Raw genomic sequence first — 20,144 nt, forward strand, 5'->3', positions numbered from 1 at the left:
ATGCAGGGTTAAGGGCCTTGCTCAAGGGGCCAACAGCTGTGCGGATCTTATTGTGGCTACACCGGGATTAGAACCACCGACCTTGCGTGTCCCAGTGATTTACCTTAACCACTACATTAAGGCCACGCCTACCATTTCCTCAAGAGGACTATTCAAGTTAACCCCGCCATTGGTTGATAAGCAGGCAAAAGTGGTCTGCATTAGCTACAGTGGAAGTCACATAGGGTAATATTTTTCTATGGATGAATGTGCAAACAAATTTATGTCAATTTGAACCCACTCAGTGTTTGACCTCTCTTAAAAACTTTGATTTCTTTGTGAATGATTCTGGTGGCACTTTCCCATACGGATGCCAAACTTTCACTTACTGTTCCTTCGGCTCTAAACTGAGATGTTTCTCACATATTTTTCATATTTATGGATAAAAGGCTAGTAATTTGGGAGACAATAAGAAGGCAACACACTATGTGTCAAAAGTTTTCTCTGACAATATGTTTGTGTTTATTTCAACTTTTGGGCTCAATTTGACCCCAAATGGAAAACCGGTCATAAAATCTGAACATAATAGGAGGGTTAAAGGAGTAACATGGTGGTTGGTCACACTTTCTAGGTTTTTATATGCAATTTGCACAATAGGGCATTGAAGGAAAACAATGAAAGCACTAAAGGTATTTAAACACCCTCAAACCACAACATGCACACAACATGTTTTTGAAAGTTCACGGTGACAAACGCGACAGAGCCTGCTGTCTTTTCATAGTGTTCTAGTAAGAAAATGTTCGCCGAACAGGTGACTTTATGAAATGTTGACTTTAGTGTGCTGCACAACACTATTCATATACTGCACGCTGTGGCAGTTAGAACCATTTTTCAACCAATGAGCTTGAATTATTGTACAGCTGTGCAATAATTCCGAGTGACGGCCCGTCAACAGTATATTTTGAAACCAGAATTTAAGGACTATAAACACAGGCAGAAGGTGAGTCAGTGAGCCTTTTTCAACGACAGGAAGGGATTTATAATGGGCTTGTAACAATGTGTTAACACAAAAATCTTACCTATTGTCCCTTTAAATATGTCCGTTCTTTAGTTTTGGAGAAGTAAGCGTTTTAAATGTATTACCCTATTTTCAACCGATTGAGAATGTTCTCCTCAAAGTGCATCACACGAGGATAACGACTCTCATCATCCCTCCCCTATAACTCGTGACCCATAGTTGCGCCACTGGCCTCCAGACAAGACAATGCAATGTTCAACGTTAGCTTCATTTAGAGTGCTTTCATAAGGTGAGCGTGTATCATGGAGGTAGCTATTGTAACAAACAATGTGTGGAATGTGGGAGCACGGTCTGTCAATCATAGCTAATGGACCACACCCAGACTGAATAATAAAAAATTTTGCACATTTGTTTTGTTGTTGCCTAAAGACAACTGGCAATTGTCACATTCAACCACCAAGTTACTCCTTTAAACAGTGGCTCAATAGGATGAGCCAGCTGGGTAAAAATGTAGGTAAAGCCTTAAAAAAACCTTTTGCACTAGTTTCAGAGAATGGGGGGCTCGAGTAGATGTAACAGCAGCCACAGTGACGAGGTAGTGCCATTTACCATTCATTATTCACTGCCTTTAAAGTACATGAAGGATGGTAAGCACAGAACTTTTATTTTAAGGGCTCAACTTTGGGTTACACGTGTGAAAAGTTTCTCTTTGTTAAATCACCATATGATTACTGAATTAGTTTGCCTGCTCATATTCATTCAGTTGCTGAATTGACATCGGCTGAATTCCGTTCAGTATATCGTTTAAAATAACCTAAAAACACTCGCTGAGCTTTAGTTGAGATCAGCAGTCCTCAGGGTCCATCCGAGATATCTTATCCATGGAACACAGCATCTTTGAAACCAGACTGAGTGTCTCTGCTTCTGAGAGCAACTGCCTGTGAAGAGAAACAAGAAAGGCAGGTATTCTCATCACATCAGGTACTAAACAAAATAAAATAAAATAATTACTTTATAGAAAGTTTTCATCCCCCATATATTACTTCTCACGAGCTTCAGATACATGTCTCGAACTTGGCCATTCCACAGGGGAGGTGAAAAACGCTACATCATCACCTTGTGTAAAAATGTGGAATTTCGTTAAATATTCAGACTACTTACTCATCCAAGATGAAAAAAAATGTATCGACATTAACAACATTTTGAAGTCCCAAACAAACTTTTGCGTATTCTTCATTGATACGGTTTGAAACACTTCATCTGCCTCTGTGATGACAAGGCCCCGGCACCAGTGATGAACAGACACAAAAACGGGGAAACCTCCCAACCACCTACCTGCGCTTTGCTGGAAACCACAGGTTTAAACCTCTATACCACATAACTCCATTTCAACTGGAATAGCTAAATCTTAGTCCACAGCTTTGGATATCTGCTCAAGTTGGTATGCAGACCTGTGGTCTAGAGATTTAAACCCATGGCGCAGCAGACTGACCCCTAGTGTCTAAACCCAGCTCCGTAAACTTAAAAAACCCAGGCCTCTTTTGTGACCATTCCGGCATGAAATTCCAAATCCCCAGAAAAAGGAGAAGTCAGATTTACAACATTACACATTTACATCACATTGTCAAAGCCACTCCGAAAGATGAAACCAGCACTGTACATTGTCATTTTGACACTTGTAGCTTCCAATGTGTGCATGTATGAGGGGAAACTTTTGTTTATTTAAACAAGCATAAACACACTTCTTGTAAATAAAATAAAATAATGATTAAAAAACTGTGCAGCTCCATTGCTCTTTTTCTTATTCAACTGCATATGCTTTCTGAAAGAGACATCAACCAATTTCTCACCATTTAGTTTACATTTTTTAACAGCTAGAATAGACCAAATGATTCATATTGGCTACATCACACCTAAAATGCATTACATTTACAACATGCAAATAATATGTAAATAAGAGAAAAATGAATTTATCAACTACAGTCTGTATAATCTCCTGAATAAAACAGCTGGCCCAGTGGAAATCTCTACTCAGGGCAATAAGAAATCCATAATGTCTTGGGGAGTTCCTTTTGGCCTCTGCACTCTGCTGTTTTTAAAACTCTGATTTCTGTCTTATCTCTCCAAAAGACATTTTCCCCAGAACTCTGCAGGCTCTTTTAGATAGCCAACTGTAATCTGGTCATTCTGTTTTGGTTTGCATCTTTCAGTGTAGCCATTGTAGTTTGGTTGGTTAAATCGTCTGTGGACAGAAGTCACTGACACAGCCATGCCTGTCTGGATCATCACCTGTAGAGGCCCTCCTTGGCCTACCAGGCCCTTTGTGATTACTGAGCTCAATAGGGCTCTCTTTCTTCTTATGATATTCCAAATTATTTATTATTTTAATAATTATCATTATTTTTGTACACCTAAGGTTTGAGTGTGTTTTTCTTTTATTTCCCAGCCTCACAATGGCTTCACTGACTTTCATCAACTGGACTTCAGGCAGAAAAGCCAATCAAAAGCCTAGAATGAAGACTAGATTCTGAAAGTTCTCAAAGCACTACAGAAGCAACTGAACACACCTGACTCATCAGAAAAACCTGTAAGGCCATTTGTCCCAATCATAAAAGTGCTGTGAAATGGGGGACTACGAATAAAAACTGCTGCAATTTCTACATGGTAAAAACAAAATATATAAAAATACCCTTTAATAAAAACTGAGAATGTGTGTACTTTAACCTTGTGAATTGTTTGATTACAAATTATATACAAATTATGGAGCATAAAGCCCGATCAATAAAAAAAATATGACTTTGTCCCAAACAATCACTGTACATTATTTTATGAACCGACACCTACACCAGTCATAGCCTAATTCAGCTGATCAGATCTCAAGCAGAACCATGCCAACATTACATTACATGGCATTTAGCAGACGCTCTTATCCAGAGCGACGTACAACAAAGTGCAAATCAAACACAAGAACAAGTGCAAAGAGGACCTGAGAGGACAGTACAGTTCTGAGTCCTTGTGTAAACATACAGAAAATCAGAACCCTTGAAGAGTACAATCAACTTTCAAACTAGCACACCACAGTTGGCAGCTAGAATACAACAATACAACAGCCAATAAAAACAATAACACCTATACAAGTAACAATATCTATACATAAGTGCCATTACAGTCTAAGGCTAATCATGGTAGTGAGTTGGGGTCCCATCAATGACACCGAGCTCACAACGGTCACTGTACAGCACAGCCTGGACACAGGGCAAATTCTTCACCTATTTACAACCATTTTGGAAATAAGCCATTTGCAATTCACCTGATAGACATCTGTGCATTGTTGGCAGCTTTGCTGAGATATTCTGATGCAACCTGAGCATTTTGTTTCATGGTGTTCAAAGCAGTTGTTTCCGCAGCTCGGAGTCTCTCATTTCCACTGCGGTACACTTCCAATTGGTCCTGAGAAAAGAACATTTTGGCTTTGAAGTATTTTACAACATAACATGAGCTGTGGTTCTAAAGCGCAAGTTAAACGTCCTACAAATGGGCTTTGAAACGACACCAGTGGAGATATTCTGCTGATATAAGTGGTTTATATGAATGTCGTCCTGTGGAGAGTCATTCACAGTGGTTTTGTATTTCATTTGGCACTGGCTCGGGAGATGTGCCAGCAAATGAGCATATATTTTCTGGTTTCTCCACAGTAACTACTTGTTGTTCACACAACCACCACCAGGTGCCAAATGTGAGCACTCTAATCCATAGCTGCCGTCAATATTTGCCAAGTTCCAACAGTAGGGGGCAGCAGTGTGTCCTTTTTCATCATGATAGCTTGCTTTTCAGGCTACAACGTCTGTTTCCAGAAGTAAATACCACATATATAACATAATATAACATAAGGTAATGACGAACAGGCCATTCAGCCCAGCAATGCTCGCCTTTTCCTACCCCTAAGTTTACCTACTGCCTAAAAGCTGAATAAAATCCAACACTATATCAAGCCTGGTCTTGAAAACTCCCAATGTCTCTGCCTCCACTACCGTGTACCGGCAAGCTATTCCACACATTGACCACTGGCTGTGTGAACAAAATACTGCCTAACAGCTGTACGGAATTTCTCCATTTTCCATTTGTGCCCTCTTGTTCTGCTAACCAAACTCACCCTGAAGAATCCCCTATAATTCCCTTTGTTTAATGAATTTAAAAGCCTCAATCAAATCCCCCCTAAGCTTCCTTTTAATAAGCATAGATTTGCATAAAGAGATTAAGCATCCTAAGTCTATCCTCAAAACTCTTTTATTTTATACATGGAATCAATCTGGTTGCCTGAACCTTTTCCAGTGCCTCTATATCTTTCTTATAGTGAGGTCTCCAGAGCTGCACACAGTACTCCAAGTGTGATCTAACAAGAGTATTGTATAAGGTGAGATTAACTGTCACGTTTCAGGTCTGTCTCGCCATGTTTTATGTTTATTCATGTTGTCTTAGTCACGTAGTGTCTTATCATGTATTATGTTAGTCTAGGTTCGTCATGTTGTTTAGTTTATTTCTTGTTACGATTTATTTTCTCGTCATGTCTAGTTATGTTTCGTTACGATTATATTACCTTGTTATGTTGAATGGTTATCGTCTTAGTTTCGTTTTGTATTATGTTTTGATTTATGTTTATTGTTACGTTAACTGGTCGTTGTTTATGCATACGCTTTTACATGTCTTTCCGCAAACCTTGCGTTCCGCCTTTTCTCTCTCGCTCCTTCTGTCATTCACTCCCTAATTATTTCCATTTGTCTATTTACTAAAACGACTAACGCTAGATCAGGATTGGGTAGAAACTAACAAGACTAATCATGTGTTCATGTTACCTTACGTTTCTCGTGCATGTCATTTACTAATTTACTAATGCTAGGGCAGGATAGGTTTATTACTAACGATTACTAATCTCCTTGTTAAACTTGTCATCCATCGCACCTGTTTTCCATTTCCTTGCTACGCGCTAACTAATTGTCTACACCTGTCTACACCCGCATTTATAGCCCAGTCGCGCAACTGTTCTTCGCGAAATTGTCTGCCTCTTGTTATCAAAGCAACGCTTGAGCATTTACATTATTTGATTACACGTTACGATCCAAGCCTGTTTTACCGACCATTGATTATTGATTTCTGTTTTGTTGACCATCGTTTGTTTTTGACCACGTCCTCGCCTACCGATTTTGTACTTTTGCCTCGCTGTTTGTTTTATGGTTTCGACTTCCGCATCGCCCACGACTACGCCTCTGCCTGCCGTCCGTCTGTTCATCTGCCCCGCTGACCGCTCTCCTGCTACCGGACCTCCCTGCACGTCTACCGACTACGAGTTTGCTGGATCTACGTGTATGGACTTTGCTTGTGTTGACTACTCTCCTGGGATTCGTCCCGAATAAAGTCCCGAGGGGTCTTTATATTACTATTGTTTCTGAGTCGTGCATTTTGGGTCCAACCCCCACGCACCTGTCTCAATAACTTTCTTGCACTTGTACTCAATACTCCTGGCAATGTATCCTAGCATCCAATTGACCTTTTTTACTGCTACCGCACATTGACTAAAACCCGAAAGTATTTTTCAACTTGAGCGCTATAATATTTTGTACCCCCCATAAAGTAATCCTGCCTTATATTTTTATTTCCCATGTGTAGAACTTTACATTTAGTTCTACTTAATTTGCCAGGTTTCTGCTCACTTCTGGATTCTGTTTCAGTCTTCCTGGATTACTTTAGAGTCCATACTGTTAGCTAAACTTGAACTTTAACATTAATAAACAATCATCAATGAATTGTCAAGAAAACATATAAAGCCATCCTTAGCAACTGCTACCTATGGCAAAACATTCTCAGCTGGCAGTGCGCCACCTTGTGTAGAAATTAAATTATAACTGAATTTCACCGAAACACAACACAATTTATATACCCCTAATTATTACATTTGATCGATCAAATTCTTAACAGCAAATCATCGTTGATTATTCAGTGGCATCCCTATGCTGGACTACAGAGGCAAAATAAATTGTACCAGCTGTCCAAATACAGTGGGCTCCAGAATTATTGGCACCATTAATAAAAATTTAGAAAAAAGGCTCTATATAATAACATGGATAATGATCTATATTTTATGTTTAAACATACAGGAAAACAATATACTTTGATTCCAATACATTTACTCTCATGATTCAATGTTTTTTATTTAGTCATCAAATTTTTCGGAAAATACCTATTGGCAAATATGGCGGTGGGTCATTGATGTTTTGGAGATGATTTGCTGCCAGTGGTCCAGGGGCAGTATTTACAATCAATGACACAATGAATTCAACAAAGTACCAGGAAATCTTGGCTGAAAATCTGGTTGCCACCACGAGGAAGCTGAGACATGGTCATAGGTAGATTGTATAGCAGGAAAGCATCCATCAAAATGGCTGTCTCAGTCTCTAGACCTAAATTCCATGAAAAACCTCATGGTGCTCAAGAGGTATCCCAAGGATATCAATAATTCTGAAAAGTTCTGCATGGAGGAATGGACAAAAATCCTTCCAAATGTGTTTTCAACCTTATCACAAACTCTGGTTTGATTCCATTGAATCATTTATGAAGCTCACTATTTATTCTTGTTGTAAAATAAAGCTTCTGCCAATAACTATTTTTTTTTTATATTACAGCACCTTATGTGCACATATAATTCTGGAGCCCACTGTATATGCATATATACATAAAGTCGGCCTTCCTCATTTCCTTCCAATCATAATTTTATTTGGTCATCCTCAGTGCAATATGCTTAATGTGTAATGTCTCAGAAACAACCACAGAAATTGTTGAAACTATTCAAAATTGATTACAGCAGAAAAATATATACCTGCAGCTGAAGAAGTTCTTCCTTAAGTTTTGAGGCATTGGTTTCAGCTTTTACAGCTCGTTTCTGGGGAGGGGTTAAAATAAAATAAGAAAACAATGACTAATGTTTAATTCAAATGTTTAATTGTGACTATATTCTCACAAGTGGGGCTATTATCAGAGTGAAAATCTGGAAACATGTTTTAACCCTACATCAGGGATTTTGCTATATTTAAGGTAAAGGAAAAAATTGGTTTTTTTCATTTGGACCAATTTTTTCATTTGGTGCCAGAGAATTTTGGTACTTCAGCATTTGAAACCTGGCCTCTCATGGGCCCTCTTCGTTTCTAAAATATCTAAAGACCAGAAAATGCCAAAGGAAACTATTAAAGTGCCAACTCCAATAAATTCTCAGGAGTAAAATCCAATTTTCATCTAGTTTTTCATGTAAGGGAACACATGGATTTTCACTTTTAAATTCTTGTAGGGGGTCATCTTCAAGGTCAAAGTTCACAAGCAAGGTCTGTTGAAAAGATTTTCCTTGCAAAATGTCAAACACTATCCTGCTTCGACAGATGGTGTGCCATTTATATGGTGTAAAAGCATTGAACAATCAACCCAAATTTCAATAAAGTATGAAAACTAAACAAATTTTCACCCATATAATGAAACGCCCCAAGTCAGTCATTGTTATTCATTTCAAAAAATGTCATTGTCTAAGCCACCATTCAGAAGAACTAAGATCTCTCTCAGTGCTTGCTTGTCTGTATAGCGTATTGTCCATAAAAACATTTTTTGGTTCACATCTTTGGTTTACAGCTCCATTGCTTGGCTGGAGAGGCATACAGGTACATACGGTCATTTTCTGCAGGTTCTGTTCCACAGACTGCACCATGGTCTCCAGTGCCAGGGCCTCTCTCTCCTCCTTCACCTTCTGTTCATGCAGCTGCTCTTTCAAGTCTTTGATCCTGTTGGCCATAGACACATTGGACTTTTGCTTTTAGTAATTATGAAGGTTGCTTTGTTAGCTCACCTGTTTAAATGTTGTTCAAGATACAGGTTAGATGCATTACTTGAGTGAGAGGCAACACTGCTGCCACTCATTCAACTCAGATGCCTCTCTTGTCTCCCAAGTAATTATTCCAAATGGATGGCCAAATATTTACTCATACTTGGCTTGCCTCATTCCACCAAGCTTTTATCATCAGACTGAGACTTCTTCAGCAGCTCCTTAACATGATTCCTAAGCTGTGCGTTCTCCTCTCTGAGCTGAAGTATGAACACAAATCAAAAGATATTAGCAGTTTAGTGAAAAAATAATATTCATACAATTAGTTTATGTAAAGTGGAAATACATTTTATATCAGGGAACACATTGGCAGCATTAGCATTGGCTCAGGCGGGAAGAGCAGTCATCTGGCAGTCGCCTGGCAATCGGAGGGTTGCCGGTTCGATCCCACCCTGGCGAGCTGGTTGGTTGCCTTGCATGGCAGCCAATCGCCATTGGTGTGTGTATGAATGGGTGAATGAGAAGCATTCACCCATTCAATTGTACAGTGCTTTGGATAAAGGCACTATATTTTGGTAAATGGTTGGCATGTCAATCTGCTTGGAAACTTCTGCTCTTTAGCTAGTCTGTTAACTAGTTGTGGTAGGCCCTGTAGAAATCTGTGCATTCATCCTGGGAATCTCAGGCTGAAAGTGTCAGCAAACCTCATTACATGTAAGAAAGCATGCCATATAGCCTCAGATAAAAGGTATATAGGACAGATATATTGTTGCCAAATGCAAGATTCATTATTGAAGAAGCTCTGCATGGTTCAAAAGACAGTCAGAAAGGTGCTCTTGGGAAGGGTGAGGAAATGAAGCCATTCTTATACAAAATACTAAGGAATTCTGTTTAAACACTTAAACCTTTGGCCAGAGTGCGCTCATTTCCATTCATTTCTTTTTATCAGTGAAAGAAATCAAACTAACGGTTCTATTTATAGCCCTCTTTTAGCAGCAACGGTTCCTTGTTTTATGTGCCGTGACAAAACAAGCTTGGGGGTACCTCAACTTCTTCTGGAATATCTCTGTGAACAATATTGGAAGTTGAGGCCATCTTCATGCAGAAGTGTTAATGAGCAACCTGGAAAATGAATGGTAAAATTCCCTCTGAAAAACAGTTACCCTCTTTTCTTGCAGTGTGAAGCCAGGGTCATGGTTACCTGCACTGGAGAAACACGACATTCCAATTGTGGTGGGAGTGGGCATATCCCTCATCTTCATTTTCATTACCATGGCATTCTACTCTCTCGTTCAGAAGAATGAGCCAGCGCCTGTTGGACGAGCAGGTGAGTCAGCAAAACTGTATTTGCACTCTGGCCATTCTGGCCTCTCCCCTGTTCCATGTAAATGCAGACTAAAGCAAGGGACTGCTTCTTTTTGATGAATCGGAATATTTCCTTTCACAGCACAGAGGAACTTGCGTGGACACACTGCCCATCCTGAGACAAGAAGGACATATGAAAACAGGTCATTATTATTAGTATTATTATTATTATTCATAAGGAGCATATGACCCCGATTGTTTTTGTTAGGATTAGTAATCTTCAAATTTTTATATTTTTCTTCTGTCAATTTTCCCCCTTTCCCATGCTCAAAAGCATTGGGCAGGCGTGTGCAGAATGGCTGCCTCTTTCTGCATGATATTCAGTGCCACTGGCAACATTTCAACATTGAAAAAAGTATTACACTCATCCCATTTCACTTTTCTACGCAAGATTCTCAGTGATTTTGTTAATTAAATGCAATTGCTACAGTGATGCATAGTGAAATGTAAGACACATTTGCTTTTATATAGTGATGTACATTTATCACACCATGAATAAAAACAAAACACATATTTTGCATTGTATTTCATTGCATGTTCTGTCAAAAACGCTCATACTGAAATACGATACAGGTTTTTTTTTTGCTGATTGCTTTTCAAAGCCAGTGCTGCATTTTGGGTAAATATATTAAAATTAAGATTTCTGTTTTTCCCTTTTCTTTGCATTTGTGTCCATTTGCTATTCATACAGTATGCTATCAGGTATCAATGACAAAATAACAGGACTGGCAAGTTTGTACTGAACAAAAACATATGCAACACTTGATAGTGCCTTATAGGCCTACATATACTAAGTATCAAACATCCACTGAAAAAGAGGGAGAAAGGCCTGGATTCCCAAGGGCTAATTTTCCATCTCACTCTAACAATATTCACTTTGCCATTAACACCAGCATTTTGAATTCCTCTGATCTTAATATTTCTGCTGAAACTTGTCTAAATCACTCAGTGATATATATACTATTTCTGAATCTACATTAGTTTTATTTAATTTTTGTCATGTAGCGGAGACAAAACCACACATACATTTCAATCAAGCCATATTTCATTCTGTCATGAAGATGATGTTTCAGGAAGTGAAAGTAAAAAGGCTCTTTCTACAGATGAGCATTTCTGTTTCCACATTGAACATAGTGAATGCAACAAGAATATTGCGATTCTATAAAGTTACTTTTATTTTTAATGTTTGTGTAATAAAATACAAATGTTACATATATATTATATATTTACATACAATTTGTTTGTAAATGCGTGCCTTTTATATAGCGCCTTTATCCAAAGCCCTGTACAATTGATGCTTCTCATTCATCCATTCATACACACGCTCAGATAGCAATCAGTGGCGATTGGTTGCCATGCAAGGCACCAACCAGCTCGTCGGGAGCATTTATGGGTTAGGTGTCTTGCTCAGGGACACTTCAGCACACCCCGGGCAGGATCGAACCGGCAACCCTCCGACTGCCAGACGAGCGCTCTTACCACCTGAGCCAAAGCCCTTTGTGTACCCATGTAAATGGTAAATGGTAAATGGTTGGCATTGGTTGGCACCTTTATCCAAAGCGCTGTACAATTGATGCTTCTTATTCACCAATTCATACACTCACTCACACTCCGACGGCGATTGGCTGCCATGCAAGGTGCCGACCAGCTCGTCAGGAGCATTCGGCGGTTAGGTGTCTTGCTCAGGGACACTTCGACCCTCCAACTGCCAGACGACCGCTCTTACCACCTGAGCCAAAGCCCTTTGTTTGTGTACCCATGTGTACACATTATCAGACTTGTGAAGGTCAATTACCATCTGTCTCTTGACTTTGTGAGGATGAGATGAGGAATAGACATTAACTAATAGAATAGACTTAATTTCTCTCAAATCATTGTATGTATCCACTCTTGTCCAGGGCATTTGAAAATGATGTGGTTGCTGTAACTGAGCAACACCCCAGTACAAGAACCACAGTCCTCCTACCATCTATCAACTCTGTAACCATGGTGATGGAGCCCTCCTCTGACACCTCAACCAAGCAGGACCAGCCAACCCTGGACCAAACAACCATAGCCGGGCCAGATCCTGAACCAAAAAAAGACTCACAGGTCAGTGGATTTGGTCTGGAGAGGATCTTTTTTTCTCCATAGATCTGAATGTTTTTTCCAGAATTTGTAGTAGGTTATGTTGTTTTATGTGCATGGGTTGTCACGCCACTGTATGTCATGAAATTCGGAACAGTGTTGTAACTAATACAATTTATTCCATGAGCCAAGTTGGTTGGTATAATTTTAGGGGACATAGACTCACTGCATTCTTTTCTAGTAGTTGTAGGGTCCTCACACAGGCCGCCAAATAACATAGGGATTTTACTCTCTACGAAACCGGGACGCCAATTAATGTTATGTTGCAGTATAACAGCAAAAAGTAATCAGTCTCATAAAATCAGAAATATCTAACCACAAATGTAGTATTTTAATTAATCGTAATAAAATAACCAATATCAATGATTAAAACATACCGATAACCTGAAGGTTGGAAGTTCTTTGAAAGACTGCTTTAACTCGGCTCTAATGTCTATGTGACGTCAAAACTTACACCGGGTTTAATAAAATATATTAATAAACAAACGTACAAACACGGAACAGATATGGGGTTAAACTAAGGGAAGTCAGTAGGGTAAGGTTAAATAGGAATGTGTGTGTGGTGGGAGTAGTTAGCTTGGGTAAGCCAGAGTTCTAGGTGTATAAAAGAGTATTACTGTTAGCTGTGAGAAGAGCGCCTACTTGCATAGTTTAGTCTATATATGCGCGAAAGACGGCGAATCAATTCACATACATATACGGCTAACAGCATATACGGCTAACAGCATTCAACGGTACCAAAAAGACAAATGGAAAAATACAGATTCACAATATTAGTTAAGACTAAGCTAACACTGGCTATGCCTGCAAATGCTTGTTTAGTCTTACTGAGTCCATACGTATTGCTGGATCCAAAAGACGTGCTATCCTTGTAGGAGCCGTGATGGTGCTGTGAATGAGAGGTGCGCAAAACTGGGGCGTTCACGTCTTAGCCGTGCGTTGTCGTCTGGTCCGTTGTTCGCTGGTCCTTTTTCCGGGTGGAAAAGTTTGTTGCTGTGCTTTGCAGGGACAAACCGATGTAGTGTTCCGCGTACACCAGTTTCCATTCGCTATTGGCCACTAAGTTAGCCTGTAAACAAGCACTGACAAACTATGGTGTTGATTACCGACATCAGATCCACACTACACCAGCCTAAACCACTGTGCCCACGCACCAAAACTAAGCAAGCTACAGTGCAGTCCATAAGTATTTGGAGAGTGGTTGCTCTGTACTCTAGCACATTGGACTTGAAATGAAACAATGAACAATGTTTGAGGTTAGTGCAGACTGTCACCTTTAATTTGAAAGTATTTAGATCCATATTGGGTGTTCCATGTAGGAATAACAATACCATTTTTATACATAAGCCCAGTTTTCATGGAACCGATTTTTTGATTGAAATTCAATTCGGCTTAAAAGGGGTAGTCTAAAGGCTTAGGGAGTAGTCTAGAGAGTAGTCTAGACTGCTTTCTTCTTACAAACAAACTTATTGGAGATTGTGGTAAAGCTGATCTGGTGCTTTCCTTCTCTTGTTTAGTTGTAAGATCATTATATTCAGCTGACGCTTGAAAAGTTACAGCAGAAATCCAATTATTGTACCTAATTCACAATGCATATTTGGAGATGAGCAAGAGATGTATAGCTGCACATGTCAAAATGTTTTATTCTGATTGAATGCTTGGCATGTAAACACACACCTTAATCAGTTCATGTATGATTCATTTGGAATCTTCAATCTGAAAAAATTATTCAGAATGAAGAAATATTCAGTATGAAAACACAACCATAGTCCACCCATTGTCGGGAACCAAAGGTAATTGCCTTTGGAGTCTGTTATTGGTATTTGTCAACATGAGGAGCAGAGTTGTGCTAATGACAGTGAAGGAAGTCTTTATGAGGCAGAATGTTTACCAAAATAAATTGTTAGGAACATCATTAAGAAGATAGAGAGTACTGGTGATCTGCAGAGAGGCCAAGGAAGACTTCTACAGTGATGGACAAAGTATTCTCACCATAATGAAGCAAAACTCCCACTCACCTGTCCAACTGATCAGAAACTCTCTTCTGGGGGCAGTTGTGGATGTCTTAGTGACTACTGTCCACAGAAGACTTCACAAACAGAACTACAGAGGATACATTGCAAGATGCAAAATGTATTTTGCAAATGTATTAAAAATCAAAAATTAAAATCTCTTATTGACATAAGTATTAAAACCCTTTGCTGTGGCATTCCATGTTGTGGTCAGGTGCATCCCGTTTGCTTTAATTATCGCTGAGATGTCTTGATTAATTTGATTGGAGTCCAACTGTGGCAAATTGAATTGATTGGACATAGTATGGAAAGGCACACACCTGTGTGTGTATGACCAAATGCGATCATTCCGTTCACTGTCGGAGCATGGAATTTCCCAACTTCCCACCTCCCAGCATTCCAGGTGCACAACACCAAATGTAAACAGAAAACATGGCTGACCCTGAAAAACTGGTGGTGTTTACGTGGCAAGTGTATAACCACATGAACTGTCCACATTCTGCACTGCACTATACGGAAATATACCACTTATATTATATATTATTATATATAAATATTAACTCCTTAACTGTGCTCCAGTTACATTGGTGGCTAATCTGAACAAGTTTGGCTTAAATGGTAATTTCCGAATGGTTGCACACGTGTTTAGGTATCTTTTTTACATTTTCCCGAATAACTTTTGTGCAGAAAAGATAACTTTGAGAGATGATTTGCGCTAACCAGCTAACTAATAACACTTTGCATGCAAAACAGGCTTTACTATATAAGAGTATGTTCTATTTTAATGTCATGCAGGAACAAAAACTTTGCGTTGCATTTTATTTTTGATGGTTTACCATATACGATGTGTGCTGCCATTGTTGTGTGGCTTCAGACAACTGCTTCACGTGAAGTCGGGGTAGATGGATATGCCCCAAGGACACAAGTAGGAATTACTCATCACCCCTATTGGGGTACCTGTGACAACAACAGATGGGAGCAAACGGTGATAACACACAAAAAAGCTACCAGTGCTGCAAGTTTATCACTCATTTCCCATCCCTCAGGGCATAGGGCAAGCCAACAATCACCATAAGCCTTTCTTCCCACTGAAAAAACTGATCTGCCATCCTGGCTCATAAAACAATTAATATTTTTCTTTTCTTTTCATAAAAAGGCCTAACTAGGGACAGGAGTTGGAAACTAGCCATAGCTATAATTTCTGTATGCAGAACATCAGTCGCATGAACCTAGTGTAAACAGGCAGTAATGATGCTGTCTCTTGACATTATCCCTACTCGAATGAACATTAAATAAATAAAACAATTGTGTCTCATTGGAAATGAGAAATCACTCGTACTTTGTCCCATCCCAATGTCCAGGACGGAGATTATTGTGCGGATGGGGAGTGTGGACAATGCCAGGACGCCTACACCCATTCCAGCCCCAGCATCCGGGCCAGCCAGGACGAGGGGATTCACACATTCCTGACCCTGCAGACTGCCGAATCCTGTGACGTGCCCATCCAGCACAGCGTCAACATCTCCCACAGCGCTGCACCCCTGCTGCTGTCTCACTGCGTTTCCCTGGGCGTCACCACCGTGGCTGTGGATGTGCATTACTATCCACCCCACTCAGCTTCTTCCACTTTCACTTCTGCTGCTCTGGAGCTCGGTGATGGCTCACCACTGCCTCAGAGACAGGGATATGACCAGGCGGCTCCTAAAATGCATTATGGTGAGTTTCAGGTGTCACAAACTGAATAAACACTAATAAACTGTCCAATAAATGTATAAGCCCAATGATGCATTGCTCTCCTATTCATCTTTATTTCAGTGCAGAGGACGTGTTTGTAAATAAACGCCGCACATTGAAGAAGGACCAGTACAGAGTGCAGGAGAGGAATACATGGGGGAATAATGAAGAAGAAAACAGGAAGAAAAAACACTGTGAATAAACTTTTTTTTTCTGCCTAAAGCATGAATACAGTCTGTTAGATCATATACAGTGGTGTGAAAAAGTGTTTGCTGTAGCTCTTAGAATTCTGCCATGCAGGCCATTTTGGCCCAGTCTCTTTCTTATGGTGGAGTCATGAACACTGACCTTAACTGAGGCAAGTGAGGCCTGCAGTTCTTTGGATGTTGTTGTCTTTTGTGACCTCTTGGATGAGTCGTCGCTGCGCTCTTGGGGTAATTTTGGTCGGCCGGCCACTCCTGGGAAGCCATTTGTGGATAATGGCTCTCACTGTGGTTCGCTGGAGTCCCAAAGCTTTAGAAATGGCTTTATAACCTTTTCCAGAGTGATAGATGGTAAATGGTAAATGGCAGGCATTTATATAGCGCCTTTATCCAAAGCGCTGTACAATTGATGCTTCTCCATTCACCCATTCATACACACACTCACACACCGACGGCGATTGGCTGCCATGCAAGGCCCCGACCAGCTCGTCAGGAGCATTTGGGGGTTAGGTGTCTTGCTCAGGGACACTTCGTCACAGCCCGGGCGGGGAATCGAACCGGCAACCCTCCGACTGCCAGACAACTGCTCTTACTGCCTGAGCCATGTCTCAATTACTTTCTTTCTCATTTGTTCCTGAATTTCTTTAGATCTCGGCATGATGTCTAGCTTTTGAGGATCATTTGGTCTACTTCACTTTGTCAGGCAGGTCCTATTTAAGTGATTTCTTGATTGAGAACAGGTGTGGCTAGAGAAAAAAAAAAAAAAAAAAGATTAGGAAGGGGGCAAACACTTTTTCACACCACTGTACAGCCATTATACAGCACACCTCCATTCGTCCGCTTGTAGGGAATAGGTTGAAAGGATGATTCGTCTGACCATATTACTTTTTCAGCGGCTCAGTAAAACACTGGCTGGTTTTGTTTTTTTAGCTCTTTACTCATTTTATGTACAATACCACTCTTTCAAAATAAATGTATCTATTCATGGTAGCCAGAATTCATGCGCAGCTAGCTGAGCCTACCCAGAAGTTGTGTACCTGTGTGTATACACTACACCTGTGTGGGAGCACATATGTATTGTTCCCTTCATTTACAGTGTTTTATTTGTTTATTTTGACAGTTATCTGTATTTTCCATTGAACAGTGAATATCTTATATACCTTGTAATAGTAGCCACACTTTGGCTTAATGTGTGTAATTTGTGGGATGTTTGCTAAGAAACCAATAGGTGGCTATTACCATTCCCTGGTGCTGCTTTGGTAACTAATGTACACAATGAAATGAGTGGGAAGCTTCCTTCCCAGAGTGCTACAGAATAAAGCTTTTTCCCCACCAATGAGTGTCCTTGGCGTAATCGGCTCTATACACTAACGCCAGTTCACAGATTGACCACATTAAAATGAGGCATAATTCAGGTATAATTCATGAGCTCAGTGAAAATTAAATGTAAAGAAATATAGCTAAAATAAAATAAACATCAAAGCAATATTCTGGCATATGGCCCAGAATAAAATGATAGAATTTAAAATTCTAGAGTGCAATCGATTGGAAACCGTGTAAATTATACTCATCTGTAGGTACTCACCTGTAAGCTGTTACTTTATGTATCTATCTAGAGAGAAAAGCAAACAAGTGTTTAACTTTGAAGGCTATGTAAATATGTTAACTTCAAATGATCACATAGATTGTGAATGGAGTTGACCTGGCTAGCTAGGGGGAGAAATATGGAATTGGAGATGACATTCACTCATGAAATAGCTATATAACTGGGTGCAAATAATATCTGTCAAGAATCAAGGATGACTATTTCGGGAGCAAGTGTTTTAGTATCTATTCTAGTTATCCTTATAGACAGTGAATTATTGGCGAAGGAAATTGAGAAAAAAGGCTGCATATAATAAACAAATGGATAATGATCTATGTTTTATGTTAAAACATACAATAACACTATATTTTTATTTCAATACATTTACTTTCATGTTTCATTTATTTAGTATTCTCTAGTTATTTGCACCCTTAACAATTATTGTAAATAAAATAAAACAAAGTGAAATTGGTAATACAATTTTACTTTCATTTAGTTCATCTTGTAGGCCTGTAGCGTAATGGTTAAGGTAAATGACTGGGACACGCAAGGTCGGTGGTTCTAATCCCGGTGTAGCCACAATAAGATCCGCACAGCCGTTGGGCCCTTGAGCAAGGCTCTTAACCCTGCATTGCTTCAGGGGAGGATTGTCTCCTGCTTAGTCTAATCAACTGTACGTCGCTCTGGATAAGAGCGTCTGCCAAATGCCAATAATGTAATGTAATGTAATGTAATCTTAGTTTAAAGAAACTATATTGTTTTCTCTCACTTCCTGTATCACTAGAGTTCATAAATGAGGTAATGAGCGTGAAAAATCCCTTTGCAAACCATCAGCGTGGGAAAAGCCAAAGAACTGGCAATTCAGAAGACACAGATGGTAATTGACCATCACAAGTCGGGCAATGGGTACAAAAAATATGGATTTTGCAGCATTTGCAAACTTCTTTCTCATAAATAAGAGGAATCTGTTTGAAAATCAATTTGTCCATATTTTCTTGTCATAATTTCAATAAAACATCACCTAAATCATCACCCAAATCTTACTGGCGCTGACTGCGTTGTTGCGTGACCACGGCCCCATCTACGTCATCATGGATAGACGTCATTACATCGTTTACTTCATTGACATTAATGTTTTGGGACTGCTTTGTATTAAACAGCCAGAGAAAAACTCATGATAAGCTCTTCAAATTCACAAATGTGATAAAAAAAAAAAACCTGTTGTCATCATACAAGTCTTCAAAATTATAATGGTGTCGAGGACCCGGCCCTAGGCCCTCCTGATGAGAGATTGACAGAAGATGGGTTAAGCAGGAATGCATTGTTAACCCCTCGCACACGCCAATGGGGTAGGAGTAAAAGCTCCCGTAAGAGGAAAAGTATATGGTACAAGATAAATGTACAACCGTATATGGATACTGAGGAGTCTGAAGTCAGAGGACTTAGATTCAGGGTTTTAGAGAGCAAGGCTAAAGGCCTGACTGAGGCCATGCGTAGAATGTGTTCTAGCATGACCATGGAAGGGGCTGAACACGCAGAACGGAAAATTGGGGACCCAGGGAGTTTTGCATTCAAGGAGACGATAGATGTGATAACATACTTGGTTGACAAGGGGAGGAGCACGAGGCCTGGTTAAAAAAACAGGATGAGAAAGACAATGAAAATAATTGGGAAATCAAAGAGCAGGAGGAGATTGAAAAATGTAAAAGAGATAAGGAAAATGGCATGGACGTCAATACCGAAAGAAAATTAAGAGGCTTCACGGGCCTCTCTGAGGATAACACAAATACTTTATCGAATAGATTTAAAGGACTGACTATAGAGGAGTTAAATGATGAATTACACTCAGCTATTAGCTGGATGACCTTTGTAGATCCCTTAAGGCGCCACAAAAAGGGGCACCTGAAGAGTGTGTTGAGATGGTGGCAGGCTTTAACGTCTGGCTTGCATGAGATCAAAGTTTGGAGGAAGTCAAGGAGAGATTTTGAAACTGACACAGACACCAGTGATGAATAGGTTCATTAAAAACAACATAAGGGCTAGTGTTTTTCCACTCGTATATTAAGATGGTGGAAATTCCCAAACCAGAGGGGCCCATGAAATAAAATATTGGGGACAGTTCTTTTGAGGTATGAGAAAATGACAATTGGAAAAACAGAAATAATTAATATGATCATTAAAAAACAGGTTATATAAAAGATAAATGTCTTCCCGCTTGACATAATGGGGGCATTTCTTATCAAAAAAGGTACACTTTTGTATG

General features: G+C 39.7%; 2 protein-coding genes across 2 annotated transcripts; one reads left to right on the top strand and one right to left on the bottom strand.

The window, feature by feature from the left end:
* Positions 1-1,781: 1,781 nt before the first annotated feature.
* On the bottom strand, positions 1,782-8,825 carry LOC133140503 (endosome-associated-trafficking regulator 1-like). The gene is made up of 4 exons (XM_061260504.1): positions 8,703-8,825; positions 7,869-7,931; positions 4,308-4,447; positions 1,782-1,935 (listed from the first exon to the last, which is right to left on the bottom strand). The coding sequence occupies exons 1-4, from the start codon at positions 8,823-8,825 to the stop codon at positions 1,842-1,844; spliced, it is 420 nt and encodes a 139-aa protein (XP_061116488.1). The 3' UTR covers positions 1,782-1,841.
* A 1,256-nt stretch (positions 8,826-10,081) lies between these two features.
* Positions 10,082-17,562, top strand: LOC133139851 (uncharacterized). Its single transcript, XM_061259288.1, has 5 exons — positions 10,082-10,182; positions 10,303-10,363; positions 12,119-12,311; positions 15,721-16,075; positions 16,175-17,562. Exons 1-5 carry the CDS (start codon positions 10,128-10,130, stop codon positions 16,192-16,194), a joined length of 684 nt encoding a protein of 227 aa, XP_061115272.1. The 5' UTR covers positions 10,082-10,127; the 3' UTR covers positions 16,195-17,562.
* The last annotated feature ends 2,582 nt before the right edge of the window (positions 17,563-20,144 follow it).

This window comes from Conger conger, chromosome 11 (genome assembly GCF_963514075.1).
Source record: "Conger conger chromosome 11, fConCon1.1, whole genome shotgun sequence".
NCBI classification, from domain to species: Eukaryota; Metazoa; Chordata; class Actinopteri; order Anguilliformes; family Congridae; genus Conger; species Conger conger.

Coding starts and splice junctions, on each gene's coding strand:
- LOC133140503 (XM_061260504.1), bottom strand. CDS start 8,825: ATGGCCAACAGGATCAAAGACTTGAAAGAGCAGCTGCATGAACAGAAG. Junction 7,932..8,702: donor AGAACCTGCAGAAAATGACC/GTATGTACCTGT, acceptor ACCCCTCCCCAG/AAACGAGCTGTAAAAGCTGA. Junction 4,448..7,868: donor AAGAACTTCTTCAGCTGCAG/GTATATATTTTT, acceptor TTCTTTTCTCAG/GACCAATTGGAAGTGTACCG.
- LOC133139851 (XM_061259288.1), top strand. CDS start 10,128: ATGGCATTCTACTCTCTCGTTCAGAAGAATGAGCCAGCGCCTGTTGGA. Junction 10,183..10,302: donor AGCGCCTGTTGGACGAGCAG/GTGAGTCAGCAA, acceptor TTCCTTTCACAG/CACAGAGGAACTTGCGTGGA. Junction 10,364..12,118: donor AGAAGGACATATGAAAACAG/GTCATTATTATT, acceptor ACTCTTGTCCAG/GGCATTTGAAAATGATGTGG.